This window comes from Lepisosteus platostomus, chromosome 14 (genome assembly GCF_059453375.1).
Source record: "Lepisosteus platostomus isolate fLepPlt1 chromosome 14, fLepPlt1.hap1, whole genome shotgun sequence".
Classification (NCBI taxonomy): Eukaryota; Metazoa; Chordata; class Actinopteri; order Semionotiformes; family Lepisosteidae; genus Lepisosteus; species Lepisosteus platostomus.
Window position 1 is genome coordinate 3,217,797 of NC_142624.1, and position 20,547 is coordinate 3,238,343.

General features: G+C 50.4%; 2 protein-coding genes and 2 non-coding genes across 6 annotated transcripts; all 4 read right to left on the reverse strand.

Annotated features, from left to right (window-relative positions):
- Positions 1–369: 369 nt before the first annotated feature.
- ift27 (intraflagellar transport 27 homolog (Chlamydomonas)) lies at positions 370–9,209 on the reverse strand. 3 transcript variants are annotated; one of them, XM_088606542.1, is made up of 7 exons: positions 8,800–9,203; positions 8,367–8,446; positions 7,217–7,276; positions 3,244–3,303; positions 2,735–2,852; positions 1,664–1,773; positions 370–1,237 (listed from the first exon to the last, which is right to left on the reverse strand). In XM_088606542.1, exons 1-7 carry the CDS (start codon positions 8,831–8,833, stop codon positions 1,139–1,141), a joined length of 561 nt encoding a protein of 186 aa, XP_088462668.1. In that variant the 5' UTR covers positions 8,834–9,203; the 3' UTR covers positions 370–1,138. The 3 variants fall into 3 exon arrangements, with proteins under 3 accessions (XP_088462668.1, XP_088462671.1, XP_088462669.1); XM_088606545.1 differs by lacking the exon at positions 2,735–2,852 and having other exon boundaries at positions 8,800–9,209; XM_088606543.1 differs by lacking the exon at positions 7,217–7,276 and having other exon boundaries at positions 8,800–9,208.
- Positions 9,210–10,298: 1,089 nt separating this feature from the next.
- Positions 10,299–20,409, reverse strand: rpl3 (ribosomal protein L3). The gene is made up of 10 exons (XM_088606540.1): positions 20,386–20,409; positions 19,308–19,500; positions 18,137–18,305; positions 16,717–16,852; positions 15,812–15,998; positions 14,286–14,446; positions 13,883–13,984; positions 13,260–13,355; positions 12,716–12,835; positions 10,299–10,426 (listed from the first exon to the last, which is right to left on the reverse strand). The coding sequence occupies exons 1-10, from the start codon at positions 20,386–20,388 to the stop codon at positions 10,382–10,384; spliced, it is 1,212 nt and encodes a 403-aa protein (XP_088462666.1). The 5' UTR covers positions 20,389–20,409; the 3' UTR covers positions 10,299–10,381.
- On the reverse strand, positions 15,004–15,100 carry LOC148648718 (small nucleolar RNA U83B). The gene has a single exon (XR_015926614.1). It is a non-coding gene; the product is annotated as a small nucleolar RNA U83B (small nucleolar RNA).
- Positions 16,292–16,386, reverse strand: LOC148648719 (small nucleolar RNA U83B). The gene has a single exon (XR_015926613.1). It is a non-coding gene; the product is annotated as a small nucleolar RNA U83B (small nucleolar RNA).
- Positions 20,410–20,547: the final 138 nt, after the last annotated feature.

A 20,547-nucleotide genomic window follows, 5' to 3' on the forward strand; every position in this document is an offset into this window, starting at 1 on the left:
CTTCCTCAGCATACCTGTCTGCTCCCGAGAGATTAAAGCAGGGCGCTGCCAGCTCACACTGGAAGACGGATGCCAACCCCTGTCCAATAAACCAGAGGAGCAGAAAAGACGGCCTAAGCACAGCATTTTGATCCACATCCAGCAGCCTTACAAACTACTGATGATGCAGAAAAGCAAAACATTTCATACGGCTTTGATCGCGCACGCCTGCCTCAGCACATGTGCTTCAAAAGAGCAAGACGCCCCTGCTGCTGGTTCCCATACAAGAGCCACCAGCTTGTAGAACTGGCCGTGCTGTAGTCTTATCTGCTTCTCTGCAAACTCTTTCCCAAAAGCACAAATGCAATTTAAGTTAAAACCTAAACCACATTCTTGGGACCTTTTATATAGCAATTTAATTACATATGCAATTGAAAATGAAAAACATCCACATTTGGAATCAACAACTATTGCTTTACCTTTCTGCTCAGAGGGACGATTCACCATCTCCTGAACCTGAGCACCTTTTTATTTTCCTTTTGTCCCAAGTCGAGTTAATGAGGACCAGTTTTGCATATCATTTGAGAACTGCCACTTGTGAAAGTATCAAATATCCTGAAAGCCCAGATTGTTAGCCAATGTTAGACTGACCACTTCTCCATTGACTTGGCTCACTGCCACATCTCCGACGGCAGAGACAATAAGAACACTGACGTTCTCTCCGACTCCTGTAGCATCAGGCAGGCCTGCGGGTGTGAGTCTAAGCTGCTGATCAGAGGACAGACGCAGCTCTCGGCTCTCTGCAGCTGCTGTTGCACAGGCTCCTGAGGAATCCCTAGCTAACTTCCTGCTCACCAGGCCAGCTGTGTGCCTCCTCCATAGGACCTCCCTGCCTCAGCCCAGACGATAACGTGCAGTCTCAGGACTAATAGGATCAAAAGCGTGCTCCAGCAGAGGTCTGGAAGTTGGAAGCCTGAAGTGTACATTTTTCTAGGAGATGACAACCATCCGGATGGTCAAAATCAAGCAAAAAAGTAATGCAGACAGTTGGGGGTTGACAAAAGCCAGATGGGACACAATCCGGGAGCGTCTGGGATGACACCAGGCGCTTGCTGTGCCGCCGGGTCACTAGGCCCGGCGTGCCTGTGTGCGCTCGTTCCTAGGCCAGGGCCTGGATGGCCTGCAGTCTGTCCTGATAGAGCTGGTGGAAGACCTGAGCCAGGATGAGGAAGGGGGCTTCACAGTTCTCCACCTCCTTCTGTATGAGAAACAAACACACACACAAGGCCTGGGGTTTAACTGAATTCACTTCCTGAAATCACACTCATGCAAATTCAAGAGCACTCAAGGAAAAACGCTGCTCTGAAGAACAGCTCGTGCTGTGCCCATGCAAGGGAAGCACAGTAAAATTCAGCTCTGAAAAGCAAGTACAGGGCTTCTCAATAAGCATTTAAGCAACGTATTTCTATTCTTATTCTAATATTGGGGCCTCCCTATTGGTCCTTAAACTTACAGGTTTGTTACGGACGAGTTGACGAAATGTCAGCCTGCTATGAACCATGCAGTGGCTAGAACTTGCCCTCTCTGGCTTCTGATGAGAGCACAGAGGAGGGGAAGTCAGGAGTCAGACGTGACTGAGTGCTCTGTGGACCAGTGGACTGTGGGAGGGGGGAAACGGGCTCACCGCAGAGGTCTCGCAGTACTCCAGCCCCTGGCTCTGGGCCCACTCCTGCGCCAGCCCGGACTCCACCTCCCTCCTGGCCGCCAGGTCCGTCTTGTTACCGACCAGCACCCCTGCGAGACAGCGAACCGTCACTGCGCAGAGCCAGAACAGACGCAGCTCCATGAGGTTCTGGGGGGACCCAGACGAGCCCACTGGTTCTGGTCTGTGACTTATACAGACGCAAAGGGAAGACTACAGCAAGCTGTAAGCTCATCAGTGGATTCGAACTCCTGAATGTGCAACCGGCCTTATAGAAGAAGAGATGCTTTTGGGCCTCTCCAAAGACTCACAAAGGCACTTTAACTCTTGAAGGCAAGGGGTTTGGAGTTCGTGTGGTCTGTGCAGAACCGGTCTTGGAGCTTCCTGGATCTCTGCCCGAGTCGGGGGCTTGACTCCAAGGTCTACACATATACGCTGCTCACAGAAAAGGGCAACTCAAAGATGAACACTTCAAATTCGCTCTTCTGCAGAATTCACAGAACGTGACACATCGGACACGTGCCATATTTGTTGTGTTGTATGATTAGAAAATGACTAATGAATGCTGTGCATGAACTAGGCGTGCTTGCAAGTTATTTTTTCCAACTAGATATCCTACAATCCACTCAGTTTCCTGGTACTCCTGGAACATGGAATGTGCATAACATGTTGATTTCAGTGTTTGAATTGGGTTTGCCTACCTGCTACCCTGAGTTCCACTTCAATCAAACATGTTTTCCACCGTGCTTTGTGGCTGACCAGTGAGTGGTCTGTGTTCATCCATCCATTCTCTAACCACTTCCAATTTAGGATCAGGGGGAAACCCACATGAACACTGGAAGAACATGCAAACTCCACACAGACAGCATTCAGGTACTGAACTCGGGGCCCCAGTGCCGCGAGGCAGCAATGCTAACTACTATGCCACTGCGCTGCCCATCTCCAGTATGTTCATACATGTGGTAAATACTGGACGTGTCTTGGGTAAGTGTGGTACAAAGCATGGCTAATCAGAGTAAAACGGAGAAGGGAAACCTGCCGCCTCTCCCTCACCTGGCACGTGCTGTCCCTGGCTGTGTCCTCGGACCCTCTCCAGCCACTGGCCGCAGTTCCGGAAAGACTGCTCGCTGCTGATGTCATAGACCAGGCACAGCACTGCAGGCTGCTCCCACTGCACAGGCGAGCACAGCATGGAGCAGTGCAAGAACACTTACTGAACAAACCCGTTTATTTTTCCCCATTACCTGCCATTGCAATACCCCCTTTAACTGCCCTCTCAGCCTTTCGAATATCCGTTTCCCACACGTGCTTGCTCCTTCTCTTTAACTGGATCCTGCAGGTTTAAACATCATTTTCTGAAGTGCTTTCTTTTCCCTTATGCTCCGTTTCTGACTGGATCGGCTGACCCGCTGCGGACCCCGTTTTGTGGCCTTTTCTGTACTCCCTCCTGGGGCTTGACCTGGGCTTCAAGCGCAGAAGAGCCTCAGAGAGGAGACAGGACAATGCAGATGAGCTAATCTGCCCGCCCCTTTTCAAGCACAGAGCAAAATCGGAGCCCTTACCAGCTTCTCACAGGCTTCCAGAAAGACCTCCTTCCCTGCCGAGTCAAAGATGAACAGCTCCTGTCAATGACAGCAAATCGTGAACACGGAAGTCCTTATTTTTCTTGCAACCCGAGCGCTCATCAGTTCTGCACGTACTGCTACATGCTTTTATTTTCGAACCGCCTCTTCCAATTCAGGGTCGCAAGACAGCTGGAGCCTGTCCCAGCAAGCGTCTAGGACATAAATGTCGACTTAACTGTATATCCTGGATGGGAAAAAGATGTGTTTTATTTAAAACACTTTGCTGATGGGCTTTGAAGCAGTTGTGTACCTGGCGTGGACATTTGGCTGAGCACCACTGAATTCAAAGCACCTCCCCACTTTTGCCTTTGGCTACCACGTATTTATTGTTCTGTTTATTGTCTGTACATACTGTCGTTATTTATTATTTACTGTTCTGTGATATACTCTCTACATTGTGTGTTGTCTGTTGCAAATGGCAAGTAAACTCCCCTGTCCATCTCTATAAACACGGCTCTTACTGTCTAACCTCACTGCCCACCTCATCTGTGAATACAGCAGAGACAACAATAAGACCCGCAAATACAGCTACCCTGGATTAAAAAAATGGCCGCTGAATGATTTATTCTTCTATGGACTCATTTGAATTTTAGGATCCACTCTGGAGACAAATCCAGGCTGTAGACCTACTGGGAACGTTGGGATACGGGTCTACATCAGCCTGTTCACTCAGAAGCCCCTGGGATTCAGGATCACTATGAAGAATATTAAGCAGCGATAATATAAAAGCTTGAATGTATCGGTTAAGTGCCATTACAAGACAGGATAACGGGATGCTCACCAAGAGGCATGTGTGTGTTATATCTGCAGCTGTGAACACTCTGATTCCTTATGACATGTAATTGAGGTGGCTAAAAAAAAGCCGAGGAAGTGTCAGGTTATCAAAAGGAGGGCCGTCATTTACATCTCACACGTCCGTGTTCTCCCAGATCGGCTAGCTTCCCCTCTGTCCTGCCAACTGCTGCGTCATTGGATTTAGCGCTGGGCTGTCCAGCACAATCTTCCAATATAGCTAACGGCTCACTCCCTTGTGAAATCGTGCCCGGTAGGTGCATTTTTAAAAGCTCGGTGACTGACGCAGAGCCAAAACCCACAGATCTTGCGTTTGAAATGGATGAAGGGGACAAAGGGGAAAAAAAAAACCTTTGCAAAATGAACCGCATTTTAATTGCCATCACAGGAATTTGGGTTCTTTTTAAATTAAGAAAAATGTCAATTAAATTTGATATTTTTTACTGACTTCCTATATTTCTTCGCACCTGCATGCTTTCCTTCCTCGTGTCTCTCTCTTGATCTGCGCCTCACTTCCCCCCAGTTCTTAACGTTTTCACTCCCACTCCCCAATTATCTGGTCTCTCCTTCGCTGAAGCCCCCGCCCTCGATTCCTCTCGTTACTGGAGTGTGCCGAGCTGCTAACAGCGTGCATCGAGAACCTGCAGTGTTCAAGTGCAGATTGATTGCTCTGGGTTGCGCGTTTTGAGCAGCATGCTAATGCATTCGAACAGAGCAGCTCTGAGGGGCGCAGTGAGTGCTGCACCTCTCTGTGCAAGACTGATTTCTCTTCGGCTGCTTTCGAAGAGCGAAGGGCAGGGAGGTGGAGAATACCCTCCATTGCCTCTTTATCCAGTGCAGTCTTTCACAGCCTGGGGTATACGGGCTGAGTCCTAGAGCCATGAAGATCACAGCCAGGGTCCCAGTCCAGGATGAGTCTCTACAGCCCGGAGATCACAGCCAGGGTCCCAGTCCAGGATGAGCCCCTACAGCCTGGAGATCACAGCCAGGGTCCCAGTCCGGGATGAGCTCCTACAGCCTGGAGATCACAGCCAGGGTCCCAGTCCGGGATGAGCTCCTACAGCCTGGAGATCACAGCCAGGGTCCCAGTCCAGGATGAGACCCTGCAATCCTAGCTCAGCAACATTTTTATCTATATTTACATGGGTCCTCCCTATAGGCTTCCAGAACTGGCAGAATAGTCAAGCCTATGTGGGATATTTTTTATTTTATCAAGAACAGAGGCAGACTGATTGCAGGTGTCACGACTGTCCCGCAGTTAAGAGATAGTTGAAGTTGTCGTGTAAGAGGAATAGATAAGCACCTGCATCCAGGGTGAGATAGAGAACATTGCCCCACCAATATAGGATCCTTACTGGACTGCAGGTTTTCAAACTCTTGCCTCAAACCGCAGCTCGTTTTCTCTAATGAATACTGTAAAATAAAGTGCTGAGCAGAGAAACCCTCTCGCCTCACTTCATCGCTCCCATTTATCAGTGAGCAACATGCTTTGCTGATTAGCACAGGGGTTTTGATTAGGAAAACATCCAAATGATAAGACTTCTGATGACAAATGTATTCTGAGAAAGACAATACAGAACTCATCCAAAAGTGCTTTTTATGCAGGAAAACCTAAATATGCCAGCCGAGTTGTCTTCGATACAATCCATCCATTTTCTAACAGCTTTATTCGACTCGTGGTCATAGGGGAGCTGGAGCCTATCCCAGCAAGCAACGGGTACAAGGCAGGGTACACCCTGGACAGGACGCCAGTCCATCACAGGGCAGACCGATACAAACACACACTCACAGCAGGGCCAATTTTCCCCAGAAGCATGTTAACCTACCAGCTGGTCTGGACTTGGACGGTGGAAACCTGGAGCACCCGCAGGAAGCCAACGCAAACAGGGGAGAACATGCAAACTCCACACAGACAGCACCCCAGGTCTGTAATGGATCCCGGGCCCCCAGCACTGCGAGGCAGCCACGCTAATCCCTGTGCCACTGTGCTGGCCCCCCACTCTCCAGTGCTGTACTAGCAATTCATTCATATGCTTTGAGGGGAGTCTCCTTCCTCGGCCGCTCACAGTGAATTTGATGCTTCTACCCCTTATTTAGGGGCTTGGCATGAATCTGCTTGCAGCGCCTTGCTACCAGCTCTACCCAGCTGGAAGTGCCGATGCCCACATGCAAACATGTTATTTGCAGTTTGCTGAAATCGGCTCTTATTTAAATGTGAGTCATAAACCCTGCTCTGTTAGCTCAAATTGTAGCTCTTGTGACAGTACATTGCCTACCTTACACCCAACCTAGATCGCTGCTTTGAGCGTATATGGTACAGGGCTCTACAAACGAACACCCCTGGAGCAGTACAATTTGGACACAAAGAACGGTGCAGCTGCTCCCTTTGTCACCAGCGTTTGCTGAAGCCCTGATGTGAATGCAAATGCCTTCTGGAGCTCCGGCTCGCTGCAGCGGCGCAGCGCACTGGACCGAACAGCAGGTGGAGTATGAAACCAGGCCCAGCTGGGTATCCGAGCCATACCATAACAAGTGTCAACGGTGAACGGTAAGCAGACTGCGAGCAGAAAATGGACACCCACCGCCCATTATGAAATGGGAAGATATTCGATAATTAAGGCCGATGAAGAATCTCATAAGTCAGGCTGACTAGAATCAAAATGCAACTGCTACCTTATGCAGTGTACTGACATAATTTAAGAAATAGCTCAGGTGGGTAGCTGCATCAGCATGTGTAGGCTGCAAAGGTACAAGTAGTAGCTTTATTCCATGCTGAAAAGTGAAGAAAGAAAACATAACGTTTCGGCTGTGGAGCCTTCTTCTGGTGTCTTTCTTCTCTTTTCAGCATGGAATAAACCTCTTACTTGTTATTTAAGAAACAGCTAACAAACGGATGAGAAGGGCTTCAGGCCGATCACGTGAAATCTTCAAACTGACGGCTACAACGGGAGAAACGTTACACTCTCCTCGTAAAAAAAAACGAACCATCTCAGGTTTGACCCGAGTGCTGTGCACCCGGCTCGGTCGTTCCCGCCTGGAGAGGGGAGAGATCTGAGAGCGGCTAGTTTGGGCTGGGTGTTCCGGTGGGGGCCACCAGAGGGCAGTGTGCTGCACTCACCACGCCGTCGCTGGTGTCCGGGATGTGCACTGTCCTCGTCAGCACCTCCACTCCTGCAGTCTGCGCACAACACAGGACACACATTCGGTGTTTTAGTGGGGTTGATATTAGGTCAGGGTGAAAAAGGCGGGTGTTTGGGCACCAGGTGTCAAGGGCGCTAAGGATGTTAAATTGCACTAAATTCTGGTGCATTTGTTAGGGTCCAATGGGGTGCTTGTGCCCAGTCTGGAATGTGTGTCTTTTGAGTTGTGGTTTTTTTCTAACGTACTCTGGGTGTTGATCGAGAGTGTCAAATGTTTTTAAACCCTGGTGAACAAAAAGGGACCTGTTAGCTAGACAAGTGTCTGTGCGTGCACTGGTGATCCTGGGAGATGAACAGAAGCCGAGGCAAGGAAAAGAGGTCCGAGTACCCTCTATAATGGCCAGGTGGCGTAGTCGACTACAAAGCAAAAGAGTTCCTGCACTTAGGGGGTCACCACCCGTGACAATTACTACTAATGTCTGTTGCTTCAGAAGCTTATCCCAAAATCTGGGGTGCCTGCATCCTGGATCAGTCACCCAGATGCCAGCAATACTGACCTACATTAGGACCAGACCACACTCCTACTTCACCTCCAGCAGAAACTGTCTTATACATGCGCTGTGAGAGGCCCACTACACTGTGCATTCTAGTCTGACATCATCATGACATCATGCACTGAAATGCCTGATTCCAGACTGTTTACATTGCTTCCTTCATGGCCAAAACATCGCAGAACACAACCTTAATTTTTCCAATCATCCAAAACGTTGTGCGCGACACACGGGCACGAAAAACATTAACTTTCCGTTCCAGATCTCCAACAGAGCGGGAAATAAGATTGCACTGCAGTGTGAAGGGTACTAGGTTCTGCAGGCTGTAGACTCTTGCACAAGCTGAGAAACTCGTGTGCATAGCAGGCAGCACTATCAAGTTTAAGCGTGAGGTGAAGCAATACTTCACATTACAGTTCGGAGTTCAGTCGATCTGTCCCACGCACAAGTGCAAGGAAATCCGTATGTATCAACAAGCCGACAACGTCCACCCGGCGCCTTAAACGCAGGAGCCTGCATCTTGTCCTATGTCTAATTTATCATATCTGGGATAATCCCGGAGGATGCCTGCTCTCACCATGCTGTAGTTCTTCTGGAAGTGGGATCCGTCACTGCGGAACATCTGGGAAAGCGCGCTTTTCCCCACGGCCGCATCTCCTGCAGACAGACAAGACAGTCAGCCGCCGCTGCAGACACACACAGCCACACGGAGGCGAAGAGGCAATCACCAGTCCTGAAAAGCGGCCCCCTCTTTTCCGTCCTCAATGAGACACGGGGGCTCTCCAGTGCGTGGCTGCGTGCAGCAAGTGTTGAATCGTTTTTTACGTACCTTTATAATGGTACCAGGGTTATGGAAACTGCGTTTTATAACGGGTTATTATTGTCTGCTTTTTTGGGGGGCCACTAATTCCAAATATCCAATTTAAAATTAGCCACCACCACACATGTAAGCAGCGATCGAGTCATTACTATTTAACACCCTTGTCCTCGAGTAATTTTGTGTTTCTTACCTACGAGAATACACTTGGCTCTTAACTTCACCATTGATGAACGGCGCGGTCGCGCAAGACCTGAACTTTTTAAACAAGTAAAAAAGAAAGCGAACGTGTTGATTGGGGAGTTGGTTTGAGAAGAGCAATCGCTTTTCCCGCATACACGTTAAATGTCTCTTGTTTCAAAAACCGAATCTCCGTTTGCGGACCCGGAAGCCAAGCACAAGCACGGTCTCTTGGCAACCTAAATGAGCACGCCTCATTGGTCCATCCCTTCTTAAATCCAGAATTTTATTGGCCTGCTACATTAATCCCGCCTTCGACCGCGACCTATAGTGTGACGAGTAGCGTTGTTCTTGTGTTCAGTTTGATTGGTTAAGAGCCTTGGTCACGCCTACCGCAACCTATTATTGATCTATTAGACTGTCACTCACTGTGTCCTTTACAGTCACTGGTAGATGACCACCCTCACCTTTTATATTTTGGGAACCAATGACGTCGTCATTTAAATGAAATACGATTTCCTCTCCAAGGGATATTTAATGCGTAGCAATGTACCCGGCCACTCAACGATATACGTATTTAACTGGTGTTACTGCTTTCCAGGAATATTGTAATGAAAATGCAATGCGCTTCAAAATAGACCACATACACTTTATCATGTAGGAAAGACATTCAGAATTTTTTTAAACGCCCTCACTTCAAACTGACGGGGCAAAATAGGAAATATCCAGGACGAAAACAGTGTGCAACCCAGCACGTACGTCGATTGGCACGTTGTGACTTCATAAATGAATCCTAAATCTTGACAGTCCGGCATCGCTCGCTACCTCACACCCTCGACCCACGGTACTGGTCCAGTACTGCAGGATGATTCAGAGTCGGAGTCCGGCGAGGCCACATGAAGACCGCCCCAATTCCAAGAAGCGCCTGCTCAAATTCGGCCATTCCCATCAGTCACACGGCCGGACCTCAGAAAGCTGGCCTACCGATTTATCCGGGCAGTAATTCGCTTAAGAACCCGTAAACTTGAATGGTGATGAACCTCCGGTTAAAGCTCTTAATGTTGAATTACGGCTACGACGAAGTGCCTTCACAAGCTCAGGTTTCATTGTATAGTTAATAACGCGTAGAACTAGGTACGCAAGTTCAGTCGTCTTGTAAGCGTTGACGTAAAAAATACACAATACAGTACACCATGTGTGGGCCATTCAAAATGTTCCGTTTTTCTTTACAGAAAGATCTCATGTCCAAAAGACTGTGACAGAATAATGATCGCTCTAAGTAGGGTGTTGAATGAAACAAAGGAAATAACCTTTTTACATCCTAAGAGATCAAAGCCTGGACTGGAACAGGAGGCACTTAACACAAAGCACGGCCATTTACAAAAACCCAGTCCTTCAACAATAAACATAGAATACCACATCAAGAAGCCAACAGAAGGTCACAGACCACTTCTACATAAGCCCCTTGTGTTGCAGTGGTCCCTGGTCAACTGAAAAACTCGAGCCAATATAAGTTTTTTTTACAGTTTTTATTAAACTCTGTAGCAATGCATGAAGACTCAGTACACCAGAGACAGAGCAGAGAGAGGCAGGCTTCAGGCAGTCTCCTCTTTGGCAATCCGGTCCTTTTTGAGTGGTCCCTGTGAGTGGAAAAAAAAATCAAGGAGATTAGTCACAACAGACACCAAGCCGTGCTCGTCGTTAGCCTTTTACACTGAGGTATCGCCTGCAGTTTCAAATCCACGCGCTGATCATACAGATCACATTCCTCTATTGACAGCCCATCAGATAACCGTCCTCTCCCACACCCCCAGATCAATATAACATCTGAAAATGACAGGGAGACACCGAGAGGATATTGCTAATAAAACACACACAGGTTTCTAAATATGTAACTCTTTAAGGGCTTAGCCTGGATTTCTTACAACGAACTGGAAGTGGTCTGCACAGATCTCAGGCCGCTGTCCTGTATCCTGTGAGGGGTGTGGCTCAGTGAAAACACAGGGCGCTAAACAAGTACAAGCGATCAACTACAAATAAGAGTGATCACTGCCCACAGGCAGAGTGTAAGGAAGGAGCATCCCCCAATTCCCATTTTCCTCTGGGATAAACCCAGATAAGAGGATAAAACTCTGCACGAGCAGGGAAAAGAGGCCGTCTCCCAGAAGTTCCTACCCAAACCCAATTACTAGTACAGACGATCGAGAGCTTGTTCCTGGCAAAAGAACAGAGGGGCTGCTCACACAACGCAGCCCACTGCATTGCCAGGGTCACTGTAGCACTGGAATGGAACCCGATGTCAGACTGCAAACTGATCACAGGTTACGAACAGTGCACGGACACGGCAACAGCCGAGCCTAATCCAAGCTGCACAACGTCCGACAAGAAGCACAGCCCTAGTGAGCCGTTCACAGACCCGTACTGTACTGGTTTCTGGTGTCAGATGTGCAGTTTCCTGACTGCAGTACTCCACAGCACAAGAGACAACGCCCCTAAAGTGCCTGGCAAGCTGGACAGAAAGGATCACAAACTGCTCACAGCTGTTCTATCTGGGGACAATTAATAAACCTTAACACAGGGGCGTTCTAGCCTAATTTTTTTTTAAAAGGTAAATCATGAAAAATACAGATCTTTCATGGGCTCGTTGAACACAACCTTGTTTCATCAGACCTTTGTATTAAGGAAAATGTGTACTTTTTTCATGCGTTTTTAACTTTACAGATCTTAGAAATACATAATCCTATCTCCTTGACTCTACAGTTCTGATACATCATAGGTTGGAATAACTGGCCTACTTCAAAAACGTTTGATGAAGGATGCAAGAACACTTCGGAACCACCAGGGTGCAGACTGCAGTAATGGTTAAGGGCCACCACCTTACTGTGCGATTCAACTATACTCTCCTTGATCAGGGTGCGAGACAGCAGGACCAACTACTAACCCAGCACTAAGCAGCCCTGTATAACGACACCTCCCCCCCCCAGCCCACGTCACTGATAATTATAGCCCCCAGTAGACCGTGAGTCAGCCTCTGAGTCACCATCTATCTTGAGAAGACCGCAAATTATTAAAGGCCAATGCCTCCCCTGAGGAAGCTCCTAAACAAGCAATGTGTTATCTGTGCCTAGCCAGAGCCAGTTAGTAAGAGGGACCGCCCCAGGACAGAATTAATCAGGTTTCCCGTTTCCAAAATGGGAAATAAGCACAGCGTTCCAGGGACTCTAAAGCCAACCCAGTTCATAACTACAAGATCAGCTGTGCAACTGTACAACCCCTTCAAGCTGGGTGTACAGTAATTCTTACTATAGCGGGAGATGGCAATAACAGTTTCAGGGGCCTTGTTCGAGATGTTACTACCACATGAATGAGGTCTGAATAAACTACTAAAAAAATGGGACGTACCAGGCAAGCTCTTGTAGCTTTTAATTGCGTCTTGGACATTTGTCGCACCAGAACTGAATAAATAAACTGGATGAGTTATCCACATCCCTTCCCATCTTAAAGCTTAGCTCCAGACCTCCTCCAGGAATCCCAGATCTACATCCCAATTCAAACTGTGCTCCAGGGAATAAGTCGTCTCCTATGGGACCCTGTGCCTTTTGTTCTGTGGCTCCCTGTCCCCAGAATCATCTGCCCCGTGACACCAAGGCTGCCCCCTCTTCGGCAGCAATGAAGGCAAGAGTAAAAACGTCTTTACAAGAAAGCTGTTGATCTTGCCTCATTTTATCCTGTCCATCGATTCGGATTTGATCCTGTGCATTGCCCGCGCATTGTGTTAGGTTACCGTTTATTAGCTGGGCTGCACATATTGAATTGCATGGCGCTGCGGTCCAAGAATGACTTTTGAAGAGCCCCACTATATGTAAAACGCATTCTCGAGCCAACAGTGACCCCTCCAGGTGGAGCCTGGCCCCTCTCGGGACACCCACCATGAACGCCTTCTTCTCCTCCACGGTCTGGAAGCGGCCGTGCCCGAACTTGGAGGTCGTGTCGATGAACTTGAGGTCGATCTTCTCCAGCGCGCGCCGGCTGGTCTGCACCAGCAGGGACTGGGGTGGAGGGAGGGAGAGAGAAAGGGGTGGGTCACCACAGTGGAGGAGCTGCAACTGCAGGAACGACATTACTGGCCAAAACACCTGGAACAGGTAACACCTGCTTCCTGCGCCCAGGTTGGTACAATTCAACCCCTTCCCCCCCCACGTGAGCACTACTGTTGTGTGCCTAAGCCCATGCAGTGTCGGCTGTCTGGCCGTGAATTCCCTCAGATCCGAATTCAGACCACATGCTGTTTACACTGAATCCTCCGGTTTAAAATCCCAAGGACAAACGGGACAACCCGACCGTCGAACATAAAATTTAAATGGTCTTATTTTTCCTTCATACCAAATGAAACCGGGAGTTTTCTTCATGCCCAAACACCATTCAGAAAGCAATCAACACCCATCTGTAATGCAGGTCGTTTCGGATCATTACCTTGCGGAGAGTCAACACCCTCTTCTTGGTCCCCACCACACAGCCCTTCAGCATGATGAAGTCGTTGGTCACCTCGCCGTAGTGCACGAAGCCGCCCTGCGAGCAGAGGGAGAGAGGCCCCGAATGAGTGCCCAATCTCTCCAGCCCTTCGGAACTCAGTCTCCCTTGCCGCTTCGGGCAAGGGGTTTCCAACTCGGCGCATTTTATAGGAAATCGTTCAAGCTTTACTACCTAGAGGCCTGAGAATTTAACTGTGATCAATTCAAGAGAGACGAGTCATTAAATCAGGCAATTCAGAGATCTGAAACTAGAAGTCAGAACGCCCTTCACCCCTGGAAAGAAACCACAAGCTTTACTGATCTATAAACTGCCATTACTTTATTTTCACGTCTGTGAGTTACTGCGGCATATAAGATAAAGCAGGAGGTCTCCAAAGCAAGGGAGAGACCCTTGCTTTCGACGATCCAGCATCGCGCCATAACCATGCGGCCCCCATTACGACAGTGAAAACCCAAATTGAATTATGCGTCCTAAAACACCAGACCTATTGCTAGAAACGCCAGAAACGAGGGCTCCCATGCCAAACCCGGCACAGCAAGCACGCTTGGTTTTAGTTCTCTTACCAGGGGATTGATGCTCTTGTTGGAGAGGTCATACTCCGTGGAGGCATTGTTCTTCACCAGCTTCCCGTCCTTGCTGTAGTAGCCCTGGCCAATCTTGTAGACCTAGAGAGATGACAATCCATTTTAATTAAAGGACTTTTTTTCTCTCCTCCTGACCAACATTTAAGGAGCAGCCCCCAGCTCTGAAAACCCCAAAGCTTCATATCCTTGTGGCAAATCAATCTGCAGATTTTCTACAGGTCTGCAGCCCCACCACCTCTCCAACCACCTCTTGATCTTCGGAGAACGGGAAACCCCGGTGAGTTCCGGACCACAGGCCCCCCTGGGTTCCAGACCTGGACCCCCCCCCCGCAGAGGCTGCTGGAATGAGGACACGGATCACGGCGCCCCCCGCCCTGCTCACCTTCTTGTTGATCTCGGTGCGGTGGTGGTAGCCCTTCTGCCCAGCTCGTGCCACGGAGAAGGCCACGCGGGCCGGATGCCAGGCGCCGATGCAGGCCACCTTCCGCAGGCCTCTGTGGGTCTTGCGCGGCAGCTTCTTGGTGTGCCAACGGCTGGTGACGCCTGCGAGGGAGGGAGGGGGACAAATCAAGGTGAGTGGCACTGCCAGGAAAGTCACAGCTGGCCAAACCCGGCACCCCTCCCCCCCACTTCAAAATCAACTCCACAAGTTCAGGCAGGTCAGGCTCTAGCATCTACCAACCGGAGAACTCGCATGTGCAATTACATCTACATCAAAACAACCTGCAATGTGTCTTCGGGTTGCAAAGAGAGCAGCCCGTTTTGTTGACTGCTAGAGTTGGTTCATCTACTAGACAATCTAATCCAGCCTAAAGCAGTCTTCAAATTTGATTCTGCCGGGCAACAGGGATATCTGGTTCTTCCATTCAACCTTAGCTGATCAGCTTTATAATTTACTTTTCCCAAGCCGAAAGCACACAAGGATCTGATTGGAGACGGCTAACGAACTGCTCCACTGCGGCCCGGAAGGTCCGACTCTGGAGACTTGTCTAGATCCAAGATGCTCCTTAACCCCGAGGCACACAGAAGGCTCTGGGGGACCGACCGACGCTGGGCCCCTCAGGTCTGTACCAACAAGCGAGGGGGGTGGCAGGGATGGGGGTGTAATCTCAGAAGGAAGGCAGCATGGAAAGTCTCCTCATGCTTTTCGGGCGCCACGCCTGGCGCAGTGTTCCGTGGGCTCATCACAGACACACCCCCACCCAGACAATTAATCCATCTGTACCAAATCAGTGATGGGAAATTAGACCACAGACCGACATCATTAAGCCAGGGCCCCTAACAATGATGGCGGCCAGCACAGAGCTCTTAAGCAAGGGAGATTAAAACCATACCACAAATGTCCATTAACTTAAAAAGAAGCAAGCCCTTCACGTTAACCCAGCAAGATTGCTGTTAAGAGTACAAAACCAGTTCTGTTGAAGCTCTGGAACTACTCACAAGACCTCACCACTAACAAATTGTCTTATTATAATCCTTACATTTATACCACACTTTTCTGGACACTCCACTCGGAGAGCTTTTACAGGCAAGGTGCAGCCCCACCTGTAAGATCTGATGGCACCCAGTGTGCGCCAGTACGCTCGCCACACATCAGCCCTCCATGGGGAAGAGAGTCAACAAGCCAACTGATAGATAGGGACTATTAGGAGGTCATGATAAGTAAAGAGCAGACACCAGAATAACCACCCCTACTGTTGTCAATAAATGTCCGGGCATTTTTAATGACCATGGAGTGGGGACCACCACTAAAGCAGGGCATAAGAAGCCACACAAACCGCAGGGTGAGCGCCCCCTACTGCCCCATCATTATGAGCCTGGCTGCTGTCTAGGGTTAACAGTCTCCGATTTCTACAGGGCCTGCAGTCAACAGTGCCCTGGGAACGAGGGGTGGTGGTGGGGACGTACCCTTGTAGCCCTTGCCCTTGGTGACCCCGATGACATCGATCATCTCGTCCTGGGTGAAGACGGTGGAGATGGGCACAGCCTGCTCCAGCTTCTCGCGCGCCCAGTCAACCTTGTCGGCCACCGTGCCCCCGTTCAGCTGGATCTCCATCAGGTGGGACTTCTTCTGCCGCAGGGGCAGCAGGCGCATCTGAGGTGGACGACGAGAGAGCTCGTGAGGAGGCGTATAGCAAGCTCACCGTCTCCAATTACACCTGTATCAAGAGGCACCGGCGCTCGCTAGTTAAGCCACTGAAGTAGCCCTGGAAGAGTCCGTCGCAGACTTGAAAGACTGCAGGCCCGACATGAATTTGTACCACAAGCCAAGCTCCACCTTTGTGGAGGATGTTTTCAGGGTTCCCTGCAAAATCCTACACAGCTGTGACCAGTGCACACCTGTTATTAACCAGGTACCCCTCCACCCCCCCCCACTACAGCGCCGGGGTGCGTCCTCAGAAGGAAGGCAGCATGGAAAGTCTCCTCATGCGTTTCGGGCGCCACGCCTGGCGCAGTGTTCCGTGGGCTCATCACAGACGCACCCCCCCCTGCTTGTCCCATGCCACACCAGTGGCAGCCCAGTGACGGATAGACCCATCACCCCCCCCATACTGCTCCCAGCCTGCCCTGCAAGCTTGCTATCCTGAACCGAGGAGCTCCCAATACCAATCTAATACCCATCTCAGTCCAAACCGCCTGTACCACAAGCAGCCCAGAGCAAAGACCCCCTTCAAATCTCTTCACCTCGCTGTGCGTGGAGCCAACGCAGTTTAAAAGGGTCTTGGCACTTGGCAAGAAATTCCCAGCATGCACTGTATGGAGGACTTAAACAGAGGGACAGCCGCGAGAGTGGGGGGGGGGGAGACACTGACCTGGGTGTGAGCGATGATGCGGATGACCTGGCAGTACTTCTTCATGGCGGCAAAGTCCTTCTCCAGCTGTTTCTTGCCCTCTTCGTCCTGCCACTTCTTGCAGTACTTGGTGAAGGCCTTCTTCTTGGACTTGTACCTGCAGGAGGGAGCCCAAACCAAGCGCGCACGCACACACACACACGGGTGGAAGGTGTGGCGGCGTGCGGGGCGGGGAGAGGGAGGGGCAGGGGGGCAGAGAGAGAGAGAAGTACAGCGGATTGGCACGGCCCCTTCATGGCACTGCCCCCCCAGAGGCAGGCCAGCGGAAGGGCGCGGCGCGCGGCGGGCAGGGTTTCGGCTCTTGGCACGGCTTCTAAGGAGCCCTTTCCGCCGGCCAGAGGAGCCCGGAGCTCATCGAGGCCGAAGGCGCCCGAGCGGAGCTGCCGAAGGGAGGGCACCACAGAGTTAGTCAGGGTTCACACAGGCCGGTCGCGGCTTCAGCTGGCCAGCACAGAGACCGGCAAGTACAGCCGTACCAAGGTCTACATTCAAGTGCACCATATAGGAAATTAGCACATGTGAACTATTAAGAAGGGAGAATAGGCTTAGAAATATAAATATACAGAAATAGACTTCTTTATATATACCCATGGCAATATTCGGGTACATTCTCTTCCGTCTCTTACAGCAACAGAGCACAAAACTGAAGTTAGTGAAAATTAATGCTTCTCACACAATATTTCATGCCATATTACTGGCACCAGGCTATAAACATTTAGATTTTTTTATGCTGGATCTTACATTCCCTGTTCATTGCACGTTTCTGCATACAGCATGGTAACACTGTCATTCAACAGAATGTACAAAGTACAAAGTTTTATTTTTTAAAAGTAGTTCCACGCATTTGTCGTGTGCACCAAATGCTACTTTACCGCTTGATGGTCGAAACTACATTTTTGAAAACAATGGGCAACAAAAAAAAAAACCTTCGCGTAAAGCACCAATATGTATAAATCGACAGAAACCTGGGTACTACTGTATTTGGAGAAGATAGTTAAAACAAAGAGCCTTCCCAACCTTTGATAAGGATCTGTCATATCTTGGCTCACAATATTGACTCAAGGCAGTTATTCCTGCCTGTAAGCCATTATTCCAAAGACAAAAGAAGAAAACACTAAGCTTGTCATGGATATTCTCTGTATAGACTCATGACAGAGGCTTCACCTCTCTTTATACTCCTAACACATCAACACCCTGACACTGAATTTTCCATTCAAATTCCAAAAAAGCCGCGTGCCGAAAGTCTTTAAGAGCCGACGGCAACAAGAACCGGCCCGCGCCCAACAGCGGTCGGGAGCGCTTTTCGACGGAGCGGAGAGACAGCTGGGGCAAGACCAGCCGCGGGGCGCCGGGGCCCCCCGAGCCTCTCGAGAACACTCACCAGTTCTTGTAGAAGCGCCGCTTGCACTCGTCGCTGATGTGCTCGGCGAACACGGTCTTGAAGGAGCGCAGGCCGCGGGGCGTCTGCACGTAGCCCAGCACGCCCACCACCATCATCGGGGGCGTCTCCACGATGGTCACCGCCTCGACCACCTCCTTCTTGTTCACCTCTGGAGGAAGGGAGGGGAGACAGAAAACCACATGCCCTCAGCTTGATCGGGATGTCGAGGGGAAGAGGATCGCCCGAGCCGGGTTGCCGCCGCAAGGGCCACCTTGTTGCGCTCGGCGAAGTCCGTCTGGCTACCTGTCCCGATTATAATCCACCCGGAGAAGGTGGCCGCCAGCTAAGAGCTACTGCCAGCACCGGCTCTACACCTGCAAGTGTTCTCCGGTGCTCCACACCTCTCATGACTCATGTGTAACTCACCAGCCCTCCATCCACCCTATTACTTTCAGGGTGCTTTTCTACTTTATACTCCCCCCTCCCCAAAGACAAAGGTTGGGCTATGAGAGACCAGCACCCAGTTCCAGCAAGACATTCACAGCCTGTTACAGCTGCTACACTTAACTGCAGTGCTGTTTGTGTCTGAAGTTTGGGGGGCGGGGGGGTCACTGCAGCCACTCAGATCTCGACACTCAGCAGGGGCTGCACACGGCGAGCCCAGTCTGTCCGCCCGTCGTGGGTATCATCACTGGCAGCGCCACCCCCCACCATCGTTCGCCCAGGCCCTGCCCTGACTGCCACACGCAGGATCAACAGGCTAGGCCTTTCTACTAATGAAAGCCGTAAAAAGATCTCAGATCTACAGCATTGCCCTCCTCCCCCTTGATATAATCCACTGTTTCCAGGTGTAATAATAATGTGCATGCTTCCACAGCACTATAACAATTCCTCACACTTCCTGGACACTCCACTGAAAGGGCTCCGACGGATAATGGGGACTTCCCCTCCACCACCAGTGTGCAGCCCTCTCCGATGCTACTCCAGTCCTCTCCCCGCACACCAACTGTCAGTGGGGAGGAGAGCGGAGGGTTGAAGCCAGTTCAGAGAGGGGGGGATTATTAGGAGGCCATGACTGGTAAGAGCGACCCAGCTGGAGCCCGTTCCACGCTCCCGCAACCCTTTGCGTAGAGGGATGAAGAAGTGCGGCAGTGTGGGTGTGATAACTCACTGGAGCCGGGCCGGTCCACCTCCCTCACGATGTGGGTCATGCCGGACTTGTAGCCCAGGAAGGCGGTGAGGTGCACAGGCTTGCTGGGGTCGTCTTTGGGGAAGCTCTTGACCTTTCCGCGGTGCCGCCTGCTCCGCTTGCGCGGCAGGAAGCCCAGGGAGCCGTGCCGGGGGGCCGAGAACTTCCGGTGGGACTGGGGGGGGAGGAGGAGGAGGAGGAAAAAAAAAAGTGAGGAGAAAATTACAAGCAACCCTCTGGGAAACTGCATCTGGGCTAGACCGCTGCAGGTTCAAGAGTCAATACTTCGCCCCCCATCAACAAAGTCAACTAGAACTTGCCCCCACTGCAGCCCAAATCAAAGCAACATTTCACACTTACACGTTATTCAATCGTACCCACACGTTTTAAAATAAAATAAAGGTTCATTCACTCTTGATTTATATTCATCCCCCTACGATCCACGCGACACCCTGAAATCTACATATCGAGGTGCCTGCTGGCTTGTAGATGGGTGTCACTTCATTCCACGCCTTGAAATTCAAAGGGTCTGCAAACACTTTCTCTCGCTTTCCACTTGACTGAGCCCCTTGCAAGCACAAGGCAACACTGTACAAACGAGGGCAATTCGACGACTAAGTAGGGTATTAAGCGGGGGGCTGTAGAAATGGATCACAGTTTTATTTTAATTCGCGTACTCTTCCGACGTCACAGGGCAGAAGCTTAATTTCGGCAAATCAAGCAGCTCAACGGCCTGTATATCCAGTCCGATGGCGGCTATGGCATGCGCCTTCAACTTTAGGCAAGTGTCTTTCTGCCTCAATTAGAGGGGGTCGCTACTCAACTGGCGAGATCTTCGTTCAACCTCGGGGACTCATTCATTTTACTTCCGTCTGCAGTCAGAACTCGACATTCAGCAGGGGCCGCTCCAGGGCAGCCCGCTCTGTCCGCCCGTCGAGAGGCTCATCACGGGCAGGACGGACACACTCGAGTCCCGAGGCTGAGGGGCGGCCTTGGCGACACCGGCGCCTGAAAGTGGGGGGACCGGGGCTCAAACACGACCACAAAGGCGGCAAGTTACCATTTCCAAACAGGGGATAGCCCGACTGTCTCCGAGCACCAGCTCACCGATCTCGCAAGCCCGTTTTTTAAAAAATCAACACCCCTCCAGACCAACAGCGCTCACCGGAAAGAGGGGACTGCGCATGTCAGCCTTACGTCACTTCCCGAACCGGGAATCGCA

Excerpts from the sequence above, each read along its gene's own strand:
- ift27 (XM_088606542.1), bottom strand. The coding sequence starts at position 8,833 with ATGGTGAAGTTAAGAGCCAAGTGTATTCTCGTAG. Across the intron at positions 8,447-8,799 it reads AGCCAAGTGTATTCTCGTAG|GAGATGCGGCCGTGGGGAAA; the intron begins GTAAGAAACACA and ends GTCTGTCTGCAG. Across the intron at positions 3,304-7,216 it reads CGGACACCAGCGACGGCGTG|GAGCTGTTCATCTTTGACTC; the intron begins GTGAGTGCAGCA and ends TGTCATTGACAG.
- rpl3 (XM_088606540.1), bottom strand. Across the intron at positions 14,447-15,811 it reads CAAGGGCAAGGGCTACAAGG|GCGTCACCAGCCGTTGGCAC; the intron begins GTACGTCCCCAC and ends CCTCCCTCGCAG. Across the intron at positions 13,356-13,882 it reads ACAAGAGCATCAATCCCCTG|GGCGGCTTCGTGCACTACGG; the intron begins GTAAGAGAACTA and ends CTCTGCTCGCAG.